The following is a 15105-nucleotide window of genomic DNA, read 5'->3' as shown; positions in this document are numbered from 1 at the left end:
AAGAAATTCTTGATTGCCTGTTTATATGAATGAGTGTCTGGATCTACTTGGGTGGTTGTCTCTCTCCCAGTTTGAGCCGTCCTCCTCTGACCCTGCAATGATACGTGTTTGTGAATACAGTGCACCTTGAAGGATGTGCTGATATTCTGTGGCCTTGTCAGACTCATGTCGGTTTTGAGGATGCAGGCGGGTCTAGATAACTCGTGCTGTATAAATCTGCACCGGGAGTCATGGCAGGGGTATCAGCTGGAGTCTAACTGTCTGCACAAACACACACGAGGGGCTTTCCTTTCACCCACCACCCCCACGTCTCTGTGTGTCCGTGACGGGAAAGAGTGTGATCCCTGTATTTATCCTGAATGTAGCTGCTCTGTAGCTCTTCTCTGTATCTGCTGCCCTCCGTTTCACTCATTGTAAACCTTGAGATCTGCTGAGGAGAGGAAAGACGGAGACAGCCTCTTTATTGGAGTACATGTGTAACTAAATCATGGTTCTGGCATGAGAAAGACAGCGCGGTCATATCACTGTGAGGATGTCTTTTTGTTTAAAGAAGCCACAAATGGCAGACGTCCCATTTGGTGATGAGAGGATAGATGCAGCTCTGTGCGTGTTAACGCTATTTACAGATGACGTCTGCTGGGTCACACATACTCTGTGATCATCCTTTTCCACTCTGCTAAGTAAACTGTATCGTACTGTTTACTCCGATCCCAAACCTCATATCGAGCTCCCTGTCAACACGGCGGAGGCTGCGAGGAGCGTGTCGTGTTTCAACACTGACGTTTGTGTGCCGTTTATCTCCAGCTGCACTCATCTGTTTAGGACCTTCATACAGCGCTGCATATATTTCCCATAAGTATTCTTGTCGAAGCGTGCAGTCAGCTCACGACACTTCACTGTGTGACGTTTCTTTTCTGCGCTCCGAGGTGACAGCCCTGTTATGTATGTGTGTGTACTCCAAAGTGCCCTGAGGTTTGGAACCGGAAATTCAAACTGTAAAGCTGCCACCGCGTTATAAACCACAGAGGTGATTCATGTTAGTGGTAGTGTTTCTCCCTCACAAGATCCGCTCTGAATCCCACTACCTCTCTAGTTTTGTAAGCACTGCACGTGCAGGTGTTGTTTTACATGAATATCCCCCCCCCCCCCCCCTCCCTCCCTTTTTTTCAGGCCTCATCCCCTCTCTGAGCACCCATCCTCCCCTCTTCCTGTCCCACTGCCTCTCTCTTTCTCTCTCCCTGTTGGAGTTTGTTTAGACGGAGAGATAGTGGGGAAGTATATTTAGACAACATATATTCCACTGTCTGAACACTAAGCTCAGAGAGGGAGAGAGAGGGCGGGAGAGAGACAGTGGAAGAGAACGAGAGGCCCCCGAGATCGAGGCGAAGAGGGGGAACAGAAGCAGAGTGAAGTAGCGAGAGATGAATGAAAGATAGAGAGAAATATAAGAGATGATTAGGAGGTGGAGAGCACCAGAATGTGACTTGTGGGCAGGAAGAAGAGGAGATGGAGAAGGAGGGAGAGGAGGAGGAAGCAAACGGAGAGAGGCAACACGTCTCCCCCTCTTCTCTGTCACTGTCTCCAGTCTAATCTCTCAAAGATAACTATGACGGACAGAAAGAGAGAACGAGGGGGGGAGAGAGGGTGGGAACACTGCCTCCCTTTCTCTTTCTAAATGTGTACTGTATTTCTGTCTCGTTGCAATTATCAGACAGTAGGAAAAGAATGTGGTCAGAGTTTAGGAGAGTTTGGCTCATTTGGATGGCGGTCGGTCGACAGTAACTCATGCTTTCATACAAATTAGTGTACAAAAGGTAATTTGGATGTATCAAGATTGACATCCATGTTCATTTAAATCAGTAGAATCAATAGGCCTTTCTACACAGACGATTTCATGGAAAGGAGAGTCAAAAATATGTCGCAATCGCACCACTTGACGTGTTGAAGGATCGTTGGAAATCTGATGAGCTCGATGCATCAAAACAACAATGAAAGGTGAACTTTTGCTCGTCTCACACTTTTACACGACTCTTCAACCAGCGAAGTTGGTTGAATCATAAACATGTGTATAACGGCGGCTTCGTACAAGCGACATCTACGCTTTGAGCTCGCCCTGATAACACGTCTTCACCACGTCACGGCTCGCTCCGTTCACGAAGCCTCGTCTGGCCTCTGATGCAGCCCTGTGACGACCTCCGTAACATTCTGACACCCCTTTCCGTCTCTGCGAGCGTTTACACTGACGACAGGGCGGAAAAAAGACGTGATACTCCCGTGATGAAAAGGCAGTGTAAAAGGAGCTCATAAAAAGAGCAGTGTTTTTCATCCCACATTGTAATATCAAATACTTTAAAACACCAAATTCCTTCTCTGACAAAGTATACCATCAGAGAGATGCAGATTACTGGAAGCGGTTAAAGGTCGGAGTAATAATATACAGAAAATAAATGATAGAAGTTGTTTAAATCAGAGACAATAAGACAGCACTCTTTCATTCCCCTTCTATCTCTCATTGCCACTAGATATGTTCCACTCATGCTGATGCCATAACTTTATGTTAATGATCAAACATCATACTTTAGAAACATTTTACAATATTACATACCCCCCGCCCCCCCCCAGGCAACAAAGTAAACTAAGTATATTGCTTGTATACTGCACCACTGAATCCATATGGTAGAGTCCTTGTTTACCCATTCTGACGGACCACTACTACATATCTTTATATTTATAAGCCAGTTAATGTTCCTAGTTATTCACCATAACTTCCCTACACAGTTGTGGAAAATAAACCCCTGATTCACGTCTATGACTTCCTGAGCCGTTCTCCACAGTCTCAGTGTAACCTTCCATAGCCTCTTATTCTTCTATTGGATGCCAGATGGAAGCCAACAAACGCCACCTAAACAGTCCAGATTGAGCCGTCCTTCTCCTCTGCCTCGAGGTTTGCTGTTTAGTTGTGATGACTTGTATTATGCCTGGCAAAGTGTTGTTCCGCTTCAATGTAGAGACTCTTTGAAAGCATATGGGGTTACTTTCAGTTCTCGACATACTAATACTTGCTTTCTGCATTCCCTCTTGGACACACATGGCGAAAGCTGGTATTTGACCTTTAGTCTTTGTTCTTCTCTGTCTCTGGTGAACATCTTTGAGTCTGGTAGGGGCTTTGGATTGCTTGATGATGGTGACTTATTGAGTGGGAGAGGAGATCTTCCCATGGAGAAACCATCCTCAGTGTTATTGTATGAAAATGAAGTGGCATTAGTTGAATATCAGAACCACAATACTTTGAAATGTCAAAAGTATTTCACCAAAGAAGCGTTCTTGGAGAGAAACCCTACTTTTCAAATCACCCTCAAGGGCAGAAGAATATAAGTAATATGTAGACAGTTTGACCACAAGATGTAATGCTGTTCATCTTTTCAAAGAGTTCAATAGGAGGCGCATTTCTGTCCTAATTTGGAAATATGACACCCCAGCAAGAAGTCATATATTTAGGAACACAGAGTTTGTCCTTTAACCCCTGAACTCCTGGAGGCAGAATCTCCTCCCTCCGATCTGCAACTAAATCTCTGACCCCTTAATCAGGATATGAGCTCATCTTTATAGCTCTATTCCACACACACACACACACACACACACACACACACACACACACACACACACACACACACACACACACACACACACACACCATCTCTGCCCGGGGCCTTTAACCCCTGTCGGACCTCCAATCTCTAAGCTCAAAGAGAATGATAAGTGGAGCCCCTCATTGGTCCTTCCTGTCCTCATCATCCTTTCTCCTATCTCTTTATCTCGTTCTCTCTTCTTTAAAGGAATGTTGGGAAATATACTTTTTTGTTAAGTGTTACACCTATGTGGAAATGTTCCTTTATGATATTGTTGGAGGGGGAAAGTATGAAAATTGCCGTAGTAGAATCAGAGCGATATCGAGGTTTATTCCTACATTCTATCTATATCTTGTCAAAACTGCTCCTACCTTATAATAATAACATATATACATAATACTGCTCGACAGGTCATTCTGAGATTTTAGGGTCATCATTACATAAACATAAAATGAATTGAAAGTGGCTTCAGATTGACTCACATGGTGTAACGACTGCAGACATCAGATTGAAGGACGAGATGTTGAACTTTCTTTCAACCTGCTCATTGTAATTCATAACACAGACGCGCTTCTTACTTCCTCCATATGTTTTGCTTGTGCCCCGCCCCTTTCCCTCTGTATTCTCCACCCGTGCCTGTCTCTCCGGACCGAAGGACTTCAATTTCCTCCCTTACCTTGAAGCTGTCTCCTTTTGCTCCTGTTCTTCCCTTCTGTCCTTTTCCCCCCAAGTACATCTCTCCCTGCTGTGTTCGCCTGTTGGGTTCCTCCCATAAATAAAACCTTAGGCTCCGGCATATGTACACCTCTCCTCTGGGTACCTAGCTCCTGGGAAGGTGCGGCGGTGAATGCATTCGCACAAGCGAGCAGTGGGGGAAATAGCTAATCGTTCTGCTGCTGTCTGACAGTCAGGAGAGCCACATGGAAAGACATTCATGGCCCAGCTGGGTCTCCTCCACGCCAGACAGACTCAGGAAGAAGCTTCACAGGCTCATTCAGAAGCTCACACACACACACACACACACACACACAAAACCATACGTTGTGTCATAATCCCCCTTTCTTTTGTGTCTGTGTTGCAGCTGGCGCAGACAAACAGTGCGAGCTGACCTGCAGGCCCGCCGGCTATCGCTTCTACGTCCGCCAGGCCGAGCGCGTCAGAGACGGGACCCCCTGCCTCAACGTGGGCACCAACGACGTGTGTGTCGAGGGACGCTGTCTGGTGAGTGCATATGTGGAGAGATCTTGGCCTCGGGGGTCAGAACCAAAAGTACATCCTGTCTAGCCGGAGTTGACCAAGTCCAGATCTCTTCGTCACAGCCTGATGGCATTCAGATTCAGAGTTTCTCCTGTATTTTTTTCCCTCTGCTCTCTGCTCTCCTTCCCTCTTTCTCTCATTTGCACTCCATAATTTTGCCCTTATTCCATACTTCTGTTTCTGGCATGAATCTGGCTAGCAACAGTTGCCAATTAACACAAACAATCGTGAAGTAAACACTGGTGAAGGATGTGAAACGTCAACCAGCTCTGTCCCCCTCCCCTCCTCACATATCTCTCTTGTTCCCCTGCCACACCTTTCCCCACGTCCTCATTGTCTGACATCTTTTCACCTTCCTTCCCTGCCAGACCGAGGGCTGTGATGGGGTGCTGGGCTCCGGCTCGGTGGTTGACAAGTGTGGAGTGTGTGGTGGACGGGACAGCTCCTGCCGAAAGGTGACGGGAAGCTTCCAAAATGTCACAGTTCCCCTCGGTTATCACAAGATCCTGGACATCCCGCCCGGAGCCACGTTCATTAACATCACCGAGAGGCGAGCCAGCCCCAATTACCTGGGTAAGCGCTCATAGACACAAGTGAAACCATGCGTACACACAGTTCAGGATTTCTTACATAACAGGCCTACTGGATGCAGCTCCAGCGAAACTGAGACGTTGGCAAGGGAAAAGCAGATTTGGGAATGAGATTTGGCCCGGGAGTGCTGGCTCGGACCGAGACTGTAAATTGTGTGGCCTCAGACTCCAAGTAGTTAAAGCTTGTATTGTTAGAGCCCATAAGGAATCAGTGACGTGTGTATGTGTGAGTGTTTTACCCTGTTGGGTAATGAGACGTGTTTGTGTGTCTAAGAGTGTGTTGGAGTTAATGGGGTTTCCCTAAGCGTTCACCACTGTGTAGGCGAGCTGCAAAGTAAGGAAAGAAAACTAAATCTCGCTCCATTACCCCCCCCCCCCCCCCCCCCCCCCCCCTCCAGCTATGAGGAGTGGCACGGGGGCTTCAGTGGTGAACGGCCGTTGGGCTGTGGACCCTCCTGGGGAATACCAGGCTGGAGGGACGACCTTTACCTACACCCGACCTCGAGCACAGTCGGAGGGAGACGTGGAGAAAGGCGAGTCCCTCGGGGCTCCGGGACCAACCACCACGCAGCTACAGCTATATGTGAGTACATCTTTGAACCCCGTTAGCAAACATGAGCTCGGGCATGGCAACGTTAAGCCGAATGATAAGAACTACACACACACACATAGACACGTGTATACATGGAGCTTTTCACATCTCTATCACATTGTCATAAGCCCGAGGCTTCGCTCTCCTGCTGTGTGTCAAGATCTTCCAGATAGACTGCGTTATTTCAGCATGATGGTGGGATAAAGACAGCTAGACTGCAGCTTAGCCTGAGCCACATCAGACTATCCCGGGCTTAATAATAACAACTCTGTCCTCAGGCTAAGATCTTATGAAAGAACATAACTCATCTGCAGCTTTGCATCCAGAAGCTATAGGGGAGGAGGGGTTGAAATAGCAAGCAACCATGCCAGAGTTTGAGCTGCGCTGGAATCACCTGCATGTTTAGGCTTTATTTGCAAAGTATACAACCATGCCAGTGGCTCTGTGAGGTCGCGTTGCTCATTAAGTGCTAGAAATGAAACCGTTGGGTTGATTAAAAAAAAATACAAAAAACTAGAAAGACAAATCTGTTATCTGTAAAGGTTTGCCTCTGGTGGGACATTAACAATTATGAAAAAAATCCAATTTAAAAGTGTGTATTGGCTGTTTTAAGACCAGTATAGGCCAGTATAGCACAAATTACAGACCAAGCAAACCCAGAATTTACTCAACACACAATTACTGAATTATATCTTGCTATGACATCAGTATGTTGAGCAGTAGATGAGAGGTCCGGTAAACCAGGGACGTCGTGGTTCAGGGTCAGCATCTTAACTGCTAGCCGTTAGTTAGCTTCGTATAAAGACTGAACGTCTAAACTAAAAAATATTTTGTTTTCATCTAAAGCTCAAAATAAACATTTTTGTTTGTGTAATCTGCAATCTGCCAATGACTAATGTTTTTATTGTGTTTTTCAATTACAACACAAAGACACAGAACAGATTTGACTGGTTTGGTAAATGACTGTTTCTCATCATCATCTTATAAGGAAAAGAAAAGAATTATGTCAGTCCATTTGATAGTTATTGAGCTATGTCTCTCTGGACTAAAGTGCAGCATGGAAGTCTGCCTGAATTACATCGACATCTCTGGCAGAAAATAGCAGATCCAAAAAATGTTGCCATGGGACTCCAGCTGATTAAATTTAGATGACCTTGGGTATGTTAAGTCTTCTAAGATGGTTGGCAGGGTTTCATAATGGGGTGGGGGGGGGGGCACATAGTGACAGGCATACATGCTGATGAGGCATCCCTGAGGGTGTCACTGGTTCTCTGCCATACTGGCTGTTATTTGGCTCCCTTGAGCTGTTTTAGGGTTTCTCCTGTCATTGACTACTTTGTTTACCTCTAGCTCCATTGTTCTCTCTCTCTGTTTTACTCCAGATCATTTTTCACAAGGAGAATCCAGGCATCGACTATGAGTTTTACATCCCCGTGGAGAAGAAGGAGGTAGAGAGGGAGAGAGAGAGGGAGGCACCCAGAGAGAGGCCGAGAGAGCGAGAGCCAGGAAGGGCACCCCTTCGCAGTACGTCCATCCCACTTCAGCCTTCTGATTCCTCCTTCTACTGTCTGACTAACATGTTGACAGCTGTGCATTCTGCATGTTTTATTCAGCATGTCATGTTCAGCACATTGTTGAGTCTTGTCACTTGCAGATTTGAGCCCTAAACCAAACATCTTGAGATTCTTTATTTCCAAATGACTCAAGGCAACAGTGATTGACGTCTTTATGGATTACGATGGGTGCGGTTGTGGGCCAAGTGGGAGGGATTATTGTGCAAATGTGTTTGTGAGTTTGTGTATGACCTAGATGGGAGGTTATCTGGTCCACATGTTCGCTGTCATGAGACCCTGACCTCATTATGACATCATTAGCGTCTGACTCACTGCCTTCCTCTTATTCTCAATATTTCAACATTCGTGTTTTGCCTCTTTCCCTACTCTTTATCGCTCTTTTCTCCTCGTCTGTTTCCCAATGTTTACCTCTCTCCCCCACCTTTCCTGTCCTTTTCTAATTTGTCTTCATGTCGATCTATGTTTCCTTCTCTCCCAGGTGCTCTCACTCTGTCGGTAGAAGACCCTCCACCTGCTCCTCCTCTTTCGGCCCCTTCTTTCCCCTCCTCCTCCTCTACTTCTGTGTTTTCTCCCCCCTCCTTGGACCGATGGACACCTGAGAGGTCACGACCCCGAGGATCTGCACCCAACAGGAATGCTCGGATCCCCCCTCGCACCGACCTTCCACCAGACACTCAGCCACCATTTGTGTGGAGGAGAGGAGGACTCACAGAGTGCTCTGCATCCTGTGGCAAAGGTCCGACATCATAAATGCCTGTTACGTTACGTTTTTTTAAATTATTATTTTTTAATTCAATGCTCTATGCTTAAAATGATTTACTTATGTTGGATAAAGTGATGTCTCCCCCCTGTGGTGCATAGGTGCAAGTACAAGAACATGATGACTTTCTCACGGTCTGCATCTATCCATCTTCTTGTCTCTGTAGGTTCACAGAACAGAGTCATTCTGTGTATAAACCGCCACACAGACGAAGACGTCCCGGAGAGGAAGTGTGACTCTGCAGCCAGGCCCGTTCCCGAGGAGCTGCCTTGTAACACACATCCATGCCCACCATTGTGAGGAAACAGGCCGTTATACACATCATATACTGTTTATTATTTTATATTCAGCTCTTTAGGGAGTGAATAAATACATTCTTTTCAGAAGCTGGTGAGATCTGCCATGGTGGGAGGAATATTTTTTTAGGGCAGGTTGATTTTATGTCACTGAGCTGTCAGATTTCTGGGTAGAATTTTCAGTTACAGGCTTGATAAGATGGAGGTGTTTTTTGCAGTGCACATTTTCTCAAGTAATAGGCATGAATAATTGAAATAAAAACATGGGTAAGTTGTGAGCCCTGCCTTTAGTTTGTGCCGTGCCAAAAGTAAGAGTGGTGTGATGGCTTGACGGAATGCCAAAACATACCCCAACATTTTTGGAGTTTAGGTCATTGCCGGTGCTCTGATAAATAAATGAAGTAGTGTGTATCTGAAGCCGTGGGAGTATGCGTTGTGTTCCTGTAAATGCAGCTCCAACATGTCCCCCTCTCTCCACCCCTCCCTCAGCTGGGAGACCAGCTCGTGGTCGGAGTGCAGCGTGTCCTGTGGCCCTGGGCTGCAGCAGAGGCAGCTCCAGTGCAGGCAGAGCTTTGGGAACCGCTCCACCATGGTTCACCCGCAGCGCTGCGCCAACCTCACCCCACCCGAGTCCACGCAGGCGTGTCAGCGCGGCCTCTGCTCCCACTGGGAGGTCGGCTCCGACTGGGGCACGGTAGGTCAATGTGCCAGTGTGCGACTGGGAAATGTATCTGCTAATGGGAGCGCGTAGACGGGAAAACCAGGCAGCTCGGAATCTGCAAACGGAACAGACGGAAAGCGAGAGTGCTTGTGTGTTCATTCATTAGGTCAGCACACAACTATTTAAGACTGCTGCACACACTGGGCGTAAATATTTGTTTTAAGATTGTGGTTAAGTTATGTTTTTCAATTCATCTCTTACACATGTTGGGTAAATAGAACAACAATAACAGGTATTAATCATGAGAACAGCACACAGTTCCAAACTACTTTTTATAGTTTACATACACGCAATTTTCATTCATAACTTCATTGTTTTCTCTTGTTCCTCATTCTCATTTGTATTTATATCATGTTTTGATGTGCTTTATGTTCATTTCTGTTTTCCTTTGGGAACAGATAAAGGCTGAATTGACTCATAATCAACTGTCAACCTTTTCTGTCCACTAGTGATCAACTCCAGATTCTAATCCAGGTTATGGGAATGATTGGCTGTATGTGGTTTCTTCCATGTGTTTGAACTTGTTCCTCTCCGTCCGTCCCAGTGCTCTGTGGACTGTGGGGTCGGCAGGAGGACGAGGAGTGTGCGCTGCCTCAGCGACCAAGGCAGCGTGGTGAACGAAAAGGAGTGCAGCTCCGGGGTTCGCCCACAAGGCAGCGAGGAGTGCAACATGGGCCCCTGCGTGACCAACTGGTACTTCACTGACTGGTCCAGCACGGTGAGCGACACACGTTCACAGAAGGAGGGAAGTAACCACAGCCCCTGACAGTGATCCTCAACATGATCTTCTACTGTGTCCCTCAGTGCTCGGCGCAGTGTGGCCCCGGGGTGCAGAGGAGGGAGGTGGTGTGCCTGACTCGAGGAGGGGTCAGAGAGGGCGGGGGAGGAGGGGACTGTGTTGGGGACAAACCGGCAGAGATGAAGGCCTGCAACGGGGGTCCCTGTGTGCCAACAACCATGTGGTACAGCAGCCCCTGGACTCAGGTAGGAAGGATGACTGAGACACCGAATGAAAGAAACATACATCTGAAGGACAGTGTGTTTTTTTTGCTTTTTGGTTTGTTTCTCTTTTAAATTTCTAGTAGAAAGACATTTATACAAGTTAATTGAATGCCTGACAGTCATTGCATTGTCAGTAATGTTAGTGCTGAGTGTGCAGGCAATCTAATGTTCCTTTAAGTTTCTTTAATTCTAGACATTTGTATTGACCCATGACCTCTTTATGTGTTCTTCTTTGACATCTTGAATTCTTTTGAGGGTTTTTTTTGCATGTGAAGGTTTTGTCTGTTTGTTTTGAAGTAAGAGGTGATTCACATGTCAACGATAGATGAAGCACTAAACATGGCTAACATACTCCTTTCCCCAGTGTAATGTCCTATGTGGGAATGGAACTCAGCGACGGGACATCATCTGCGTCCAGAAGATGGGGAATGAATTTACTGTGGCGCCGGTCAGCGCGTGTGCTCATCTGGACAAACCTGCCCCGGTCCAACAGTGTGAGATGGGAGAGTGTCGTTCACAGTGGTTCACAACGGAGTGGAGCGCGGTGAGAGGCGACGGGAGAGGGAGGGCCATCTGACAATAACGTGTTGGGACAGACGAATCAATATTTATTTTTCATTTCTAACCGTATCATTTACACTGTCTTTTTGTCCACAGTGCTCACGTTCTTGTGGGAAAGGCTTACAAATGAGGGAGGTACGGTGTCTCACACCGGACAAACAGCACAGCCATGACTGTGATTTAAGCCCCAAACCTGAACAAGAGCAAATCTGCAACACGATACCCTGCAGTCCAAAAGTCCCAGGTGTGTGTGTGTGTGTGTTGTGTTGTGTATTCACGTGTTTTTTTCTTCCTTGCCACCAACCTCTCTTTCTCTCACAGATGAAAACTGCCGGGACTTACGTCACAACTGTATGGTGGTGGTCCAGGCCAGGATGTGCGTCTATTCCTACTACAAGACAGCCTGCTGTGCCTCGTGTACCCAGAGTGCTCAGCGTGCTAAGAGGCACTGACCAGCAGATCGCAGACCGCCCAGGTGTGCAAGAAGTCAAGGATTATGTCAAAAGAGGACTGAATACCCCTGAAATAAGAAGTCTGTAGGAACGGAAAGCCCAGAGTGGACATAATCCTTGTGGTGGCCGTCAGATAACGTTCATTTTCTCCTGATTTTTCAGGCATCACGCTGCAGTTCTCTGTATGATTAATTTGCGTTATAGAATCACATATTCCTGTGAGATCTCATCTGTTTACTTCGTACGTTAGCTTTGACTGGTTCGTAACGTGTCACACGGGGCCGACCGACGCATTTGTTGTGATTTCAACTCTTGGAGGATTTTTCTGAGGCGGAGAGATTATAACGGAAAGGTGTTCACTGAGAACGCAGCCGTGTTTTAGCCTCTTTTTTCAATTAAGATTCAATTTGAATCTACAGGATCTTAAAATAGATTTAATCAGACATGCCAAACCACTAATTATGAAAAGGAAAGCTCTGAGCAAATAATTACAATGATGTGCTAAATACACTGTGTATGCTGAAGTACAACGTGTGCTGAAGATCTACTGGAATAGATCGACTGTGTTTCTGTACGCCGCAGACCCCCAGCTGAGCTAGAAGGATTTCATTAACACATCGTATGTCTTTTTCTGTTCGCCAAAAATATTTCCTCAATCGTCCTCTTATTGTTCCGTTCAGTATTTGGACAGATGAACCAAAGGAGTGGGGGTGACCATGGCAGTTAGTGACCAAATATATATATATATCAGAGCGGGAAAATTATTCTTCCCAAACAAGAAGGATAATTAACAAGCAGCATAGGTTCTGTACAGTCCTTCCACATAAACATGTCTGTTACATTTACTTGTTACATAAACACTAAAAACCAACAGTTGGACTCTCTGTCATAGGGATTTATTCACAATAAGAAAAAGCATAGAATATCGCCTCAAACCATGAACTGGATGACGCACAATTCTGGAGATGTGAATCGGTTCACTCCTCGCTGACCTCATTTGGCATTTCATGATCACGGCAGCATGATGATGGTGTGAAGGTATTAAACATCTTTGTGCTCACTAAAGCACGCACATCCACAACATAAATACCCGGTGCTGCTCAGAAAACCGTGTAAAAGTGAGAGATCTTTTACATCTTTTATTTCCTCCCTGTTTGCTCACCTCACTGTCGTCTCTGTGTTCGTCACCTTCTGGGAGGAGATGAATCTGTCCTGTGAGAGTAGGCGAAGCCGTGATGAGGAAACCTCATGTGGATGGAGAAAGCTGCTTTCTTGCAATAGTCTTTTAATACGTTGTTGTTTATGATACGGATCAAATGCAATCATGCTGCGTTGACCTGGAAGTAAATATTTGTGCATTCTGAGGTGGCAATCTCTGTATGTGTGTGTAACTACTCTTCCTGCTCTCTTCCTCTCATATCGACTGTTTCTACTCCTTTTTCCTCCTCCGACATCCCCAAGAAGACACACACACACACACACATCACAACCTGCCCACTCAAAGGGGAGGAGTCTGTATATTTGTCAGATATGTTTTAATGTCTATAATTTCTTGGAACATAGTAAGCGCTTGTGTTTTATACCTGAGTAGAGGCATCAGAAGTGTTGTTGTAGACCGCATTTATTCACATCTAACTGTCATATAACTAGTTTGTATTTTGACAAGAGAATGAACGACTTTATTGTACTCATTAGTTTGGGATGTGTGTGTGTGTGTGTGTGTGTGTGTGTGTGTGTGTGTGTGTGTGTGTGTGTGTGTGTGTGTGTGTGTGTGTGTGTGTGTGTGATTACGGTTATGTGTTTCGTGATTGTGAATTTGAATGTGTCATTCTTGTCTCTAATCCCTCGTAGTAAAAATTACTTTTTATATAAAAACAAAAAAGGATAGTAATTTATCTATTATCTAAAGAACATGTAATTTATTTTCTTGTGTTGAGAAGCTGTAGCAAATTTTCTTTGTTACCACCAGAGTTTATAAGGTTGTTATTGTTGATACACAGACTCGTTTTTTTAATCAAGCAAAAACAAAACAAAAAGAAAAGAAAGTGTGGAAAGAGTATTATGTCAAAGCTTCATTTTAAATAAAACAACATAGAAATGAAGTAGTGTGTCATGTTTGCTTTTGCCCGGGGATAAAGGGCGATATGGCCAGTTTCCTCCAAACGATGGCGCTGTTGAGTCTCGTACATAAATGAACAGGCCTAGTTTCTTGTGAACCAAGTGACCTCCAGAGAAACTGTCTCTTTTTATCAGTGAACCTAACCTGCTTTGGACAGTGGGTGGAAGCAGGAGAACCCGGAGAAAACGCATTCACAAACAACACAATTCAATGTCTGATACAAAGGCAGCACTTCCAAATCAAGTTCATTATGCAGATTATTCAAAGCCCATGGTGGATCAGACCAAAAGGCCTTCTTTTCCAAATTCATAAAGGTCGGATTATGTCTTGATGCCTGAAGTTAACACTAGAGTTTTGCTTATATATAACAGGAGTGTGCGGTTACAGTATATGAGTGCTGTGTTTGGATGCTGCAGTACCAAGTGACGGCCCCGTTTCCAGGAGAGGTACTCAGGTCATGAGTCCAAGTCAGTGTCATTTTGCAACATCTGGGTCTTAATGCTGTTTCACAGCATCATCAACACTTTTAAGAATATATTACTTCACCTCTAAAAGTTATTACATTTGGATCAGAATACTGAAATCCTCCTGTACACTTACCATTAAATTGTTAATTTGAACTCCAGCTAGGATAAAAAAAACAACAACAACAACAACCGTGTCCTTATTTGTATAAATATCTAAGGTGTTTCTATTATTTTCTTTTTTTTTTTGCTGTTGAATTTTGGAATTTAGCTTTTCATAGACCCAGACCAGTGCTATTGCCATAAATGATCTTTTTTGGAGTTCCATAGAGCAGTAAATATCTGTAGCCGCCATGTGTAGTATAGTGAAGTTTAGGCTTCCTCAGCCTCGTTGCTTTTCACAGCTGCCTGCCTTCGCTGTTTGTGCCGTCGAGCAGGGAGGCTGAACGTGCAGCCCGCACACCGTTTACATCCTCGGGCCGCCGTGCCTCCTCTGTCGGCGCTGTTCCTGTAAAGAAACCCCCCTAATGTGAAGATATACGTGTGAGTGCGCGTGTGTGCGTGTATGTGTGGGAGGGGTGTAGCCTAAATGCTGGATGAATGTGGCGGGGGATGCTGGCTCACAGAGGGCACGAGGCAAGGCAGGCAGATGGTGACCTTTTGGAGTAAATTACCATGAACCCTATGACTCTCTCTTTTCACTCAATATCTCCCCTTTCCCAGACCCTGCGCTCGCGCACACATCAAATATAGTTTACCACAAGATAAACTGTCTTTTGGCTGTTTGTTTAGCATTAACATTGGACGTTTAGGCCGCTCATTTCAGTGAAATAGCCCAGTTTCCCAGCGTGCAGCCTGGAAAGTGGGCCAATTCCGACCCCGAGCTATCTCTCCTTCTCTCCCGTCACACTTTTTCTTTTTAATGCGAGTGGGTGTGAGCGTTTCGGTCTCGGGCGTGAACAGCTGTAGTAGTCGTGACTACGTGCTCGTCGTCGTCGGCGGCGCGCTTCGGCTTCACGTCAAGAGGCATCGTTTCAGCACCAAGGCCAGAGCTCGCGGCGAGAACAATAGGCGGCCCCGCGCACGGC

At 45.7% G+C, this 15105-nt stretch overlaps 1 protein-coding gene across 1 annotated transcript in view; it reads left to right on the top strand.

Annotated features, from left to right (window-relative positions):
* adamtsl4 (ADAMTS-like 4) overlaps positions 1-13530 on the top strand; it is a 32708-nt gene extending 19178 nt beyond the window's left edge. Inside the window, exons 6-17 of the mRNA XM_084026023.1 lie at positions 4711-4850; positions 5255-5459; positions 5875-6059; positions 7451-7592; positions 8121-8378; positions 8569-8698; positions 9188-9392; positions 9964-10137; positions 10224-10403; positions 10786-10965; positions 11079-11226; positions 11304-13530. Of these exons, the coding sequence (XP_083882149.1) occupies positions 4711-4850; positions 5255-5459; positions 5875-6059; positions 7451-7592; positions 8121-8378; positions 8569-8698; positions 9188-9392; positions 9964-10137; positions 10224-10403; positions 10786-10965; positions 11079-11226; positions 11304-11434 (2078 nt within the window). The 3' untranslated portion in view covers positions 11435-13530. The remainder of the gene's footprint in view (positions 1-4710; positions 4851-5254; positions 5460-5874; positions 6060-7450; positions 7593-8120; positions 8379-8568; positions 8699-9187; positions 9393-9963; positions 10138-10223; positions 10404-10785; positions 10966-11078; positions 11227-11303) is intronic.
* Positions 13531-15105: the final 1575 nt, after the last annotated feature.

This window comes from Eutrigla gurnardus (assembly GCF_963514095.1).
Source record: "Eutrigla gurnardus genome assembly, chromosome: 14".
Classification (NCBI taxonomy): Eukaryota; Metazoa; Chordata; class Actinopteri; order Perciformes; family Triglidae; genus Eutrigla; species Eutrigla gurnardus.
This window is presented reverse-complemented; position numbering and strand designations above follow the sequence as displayed.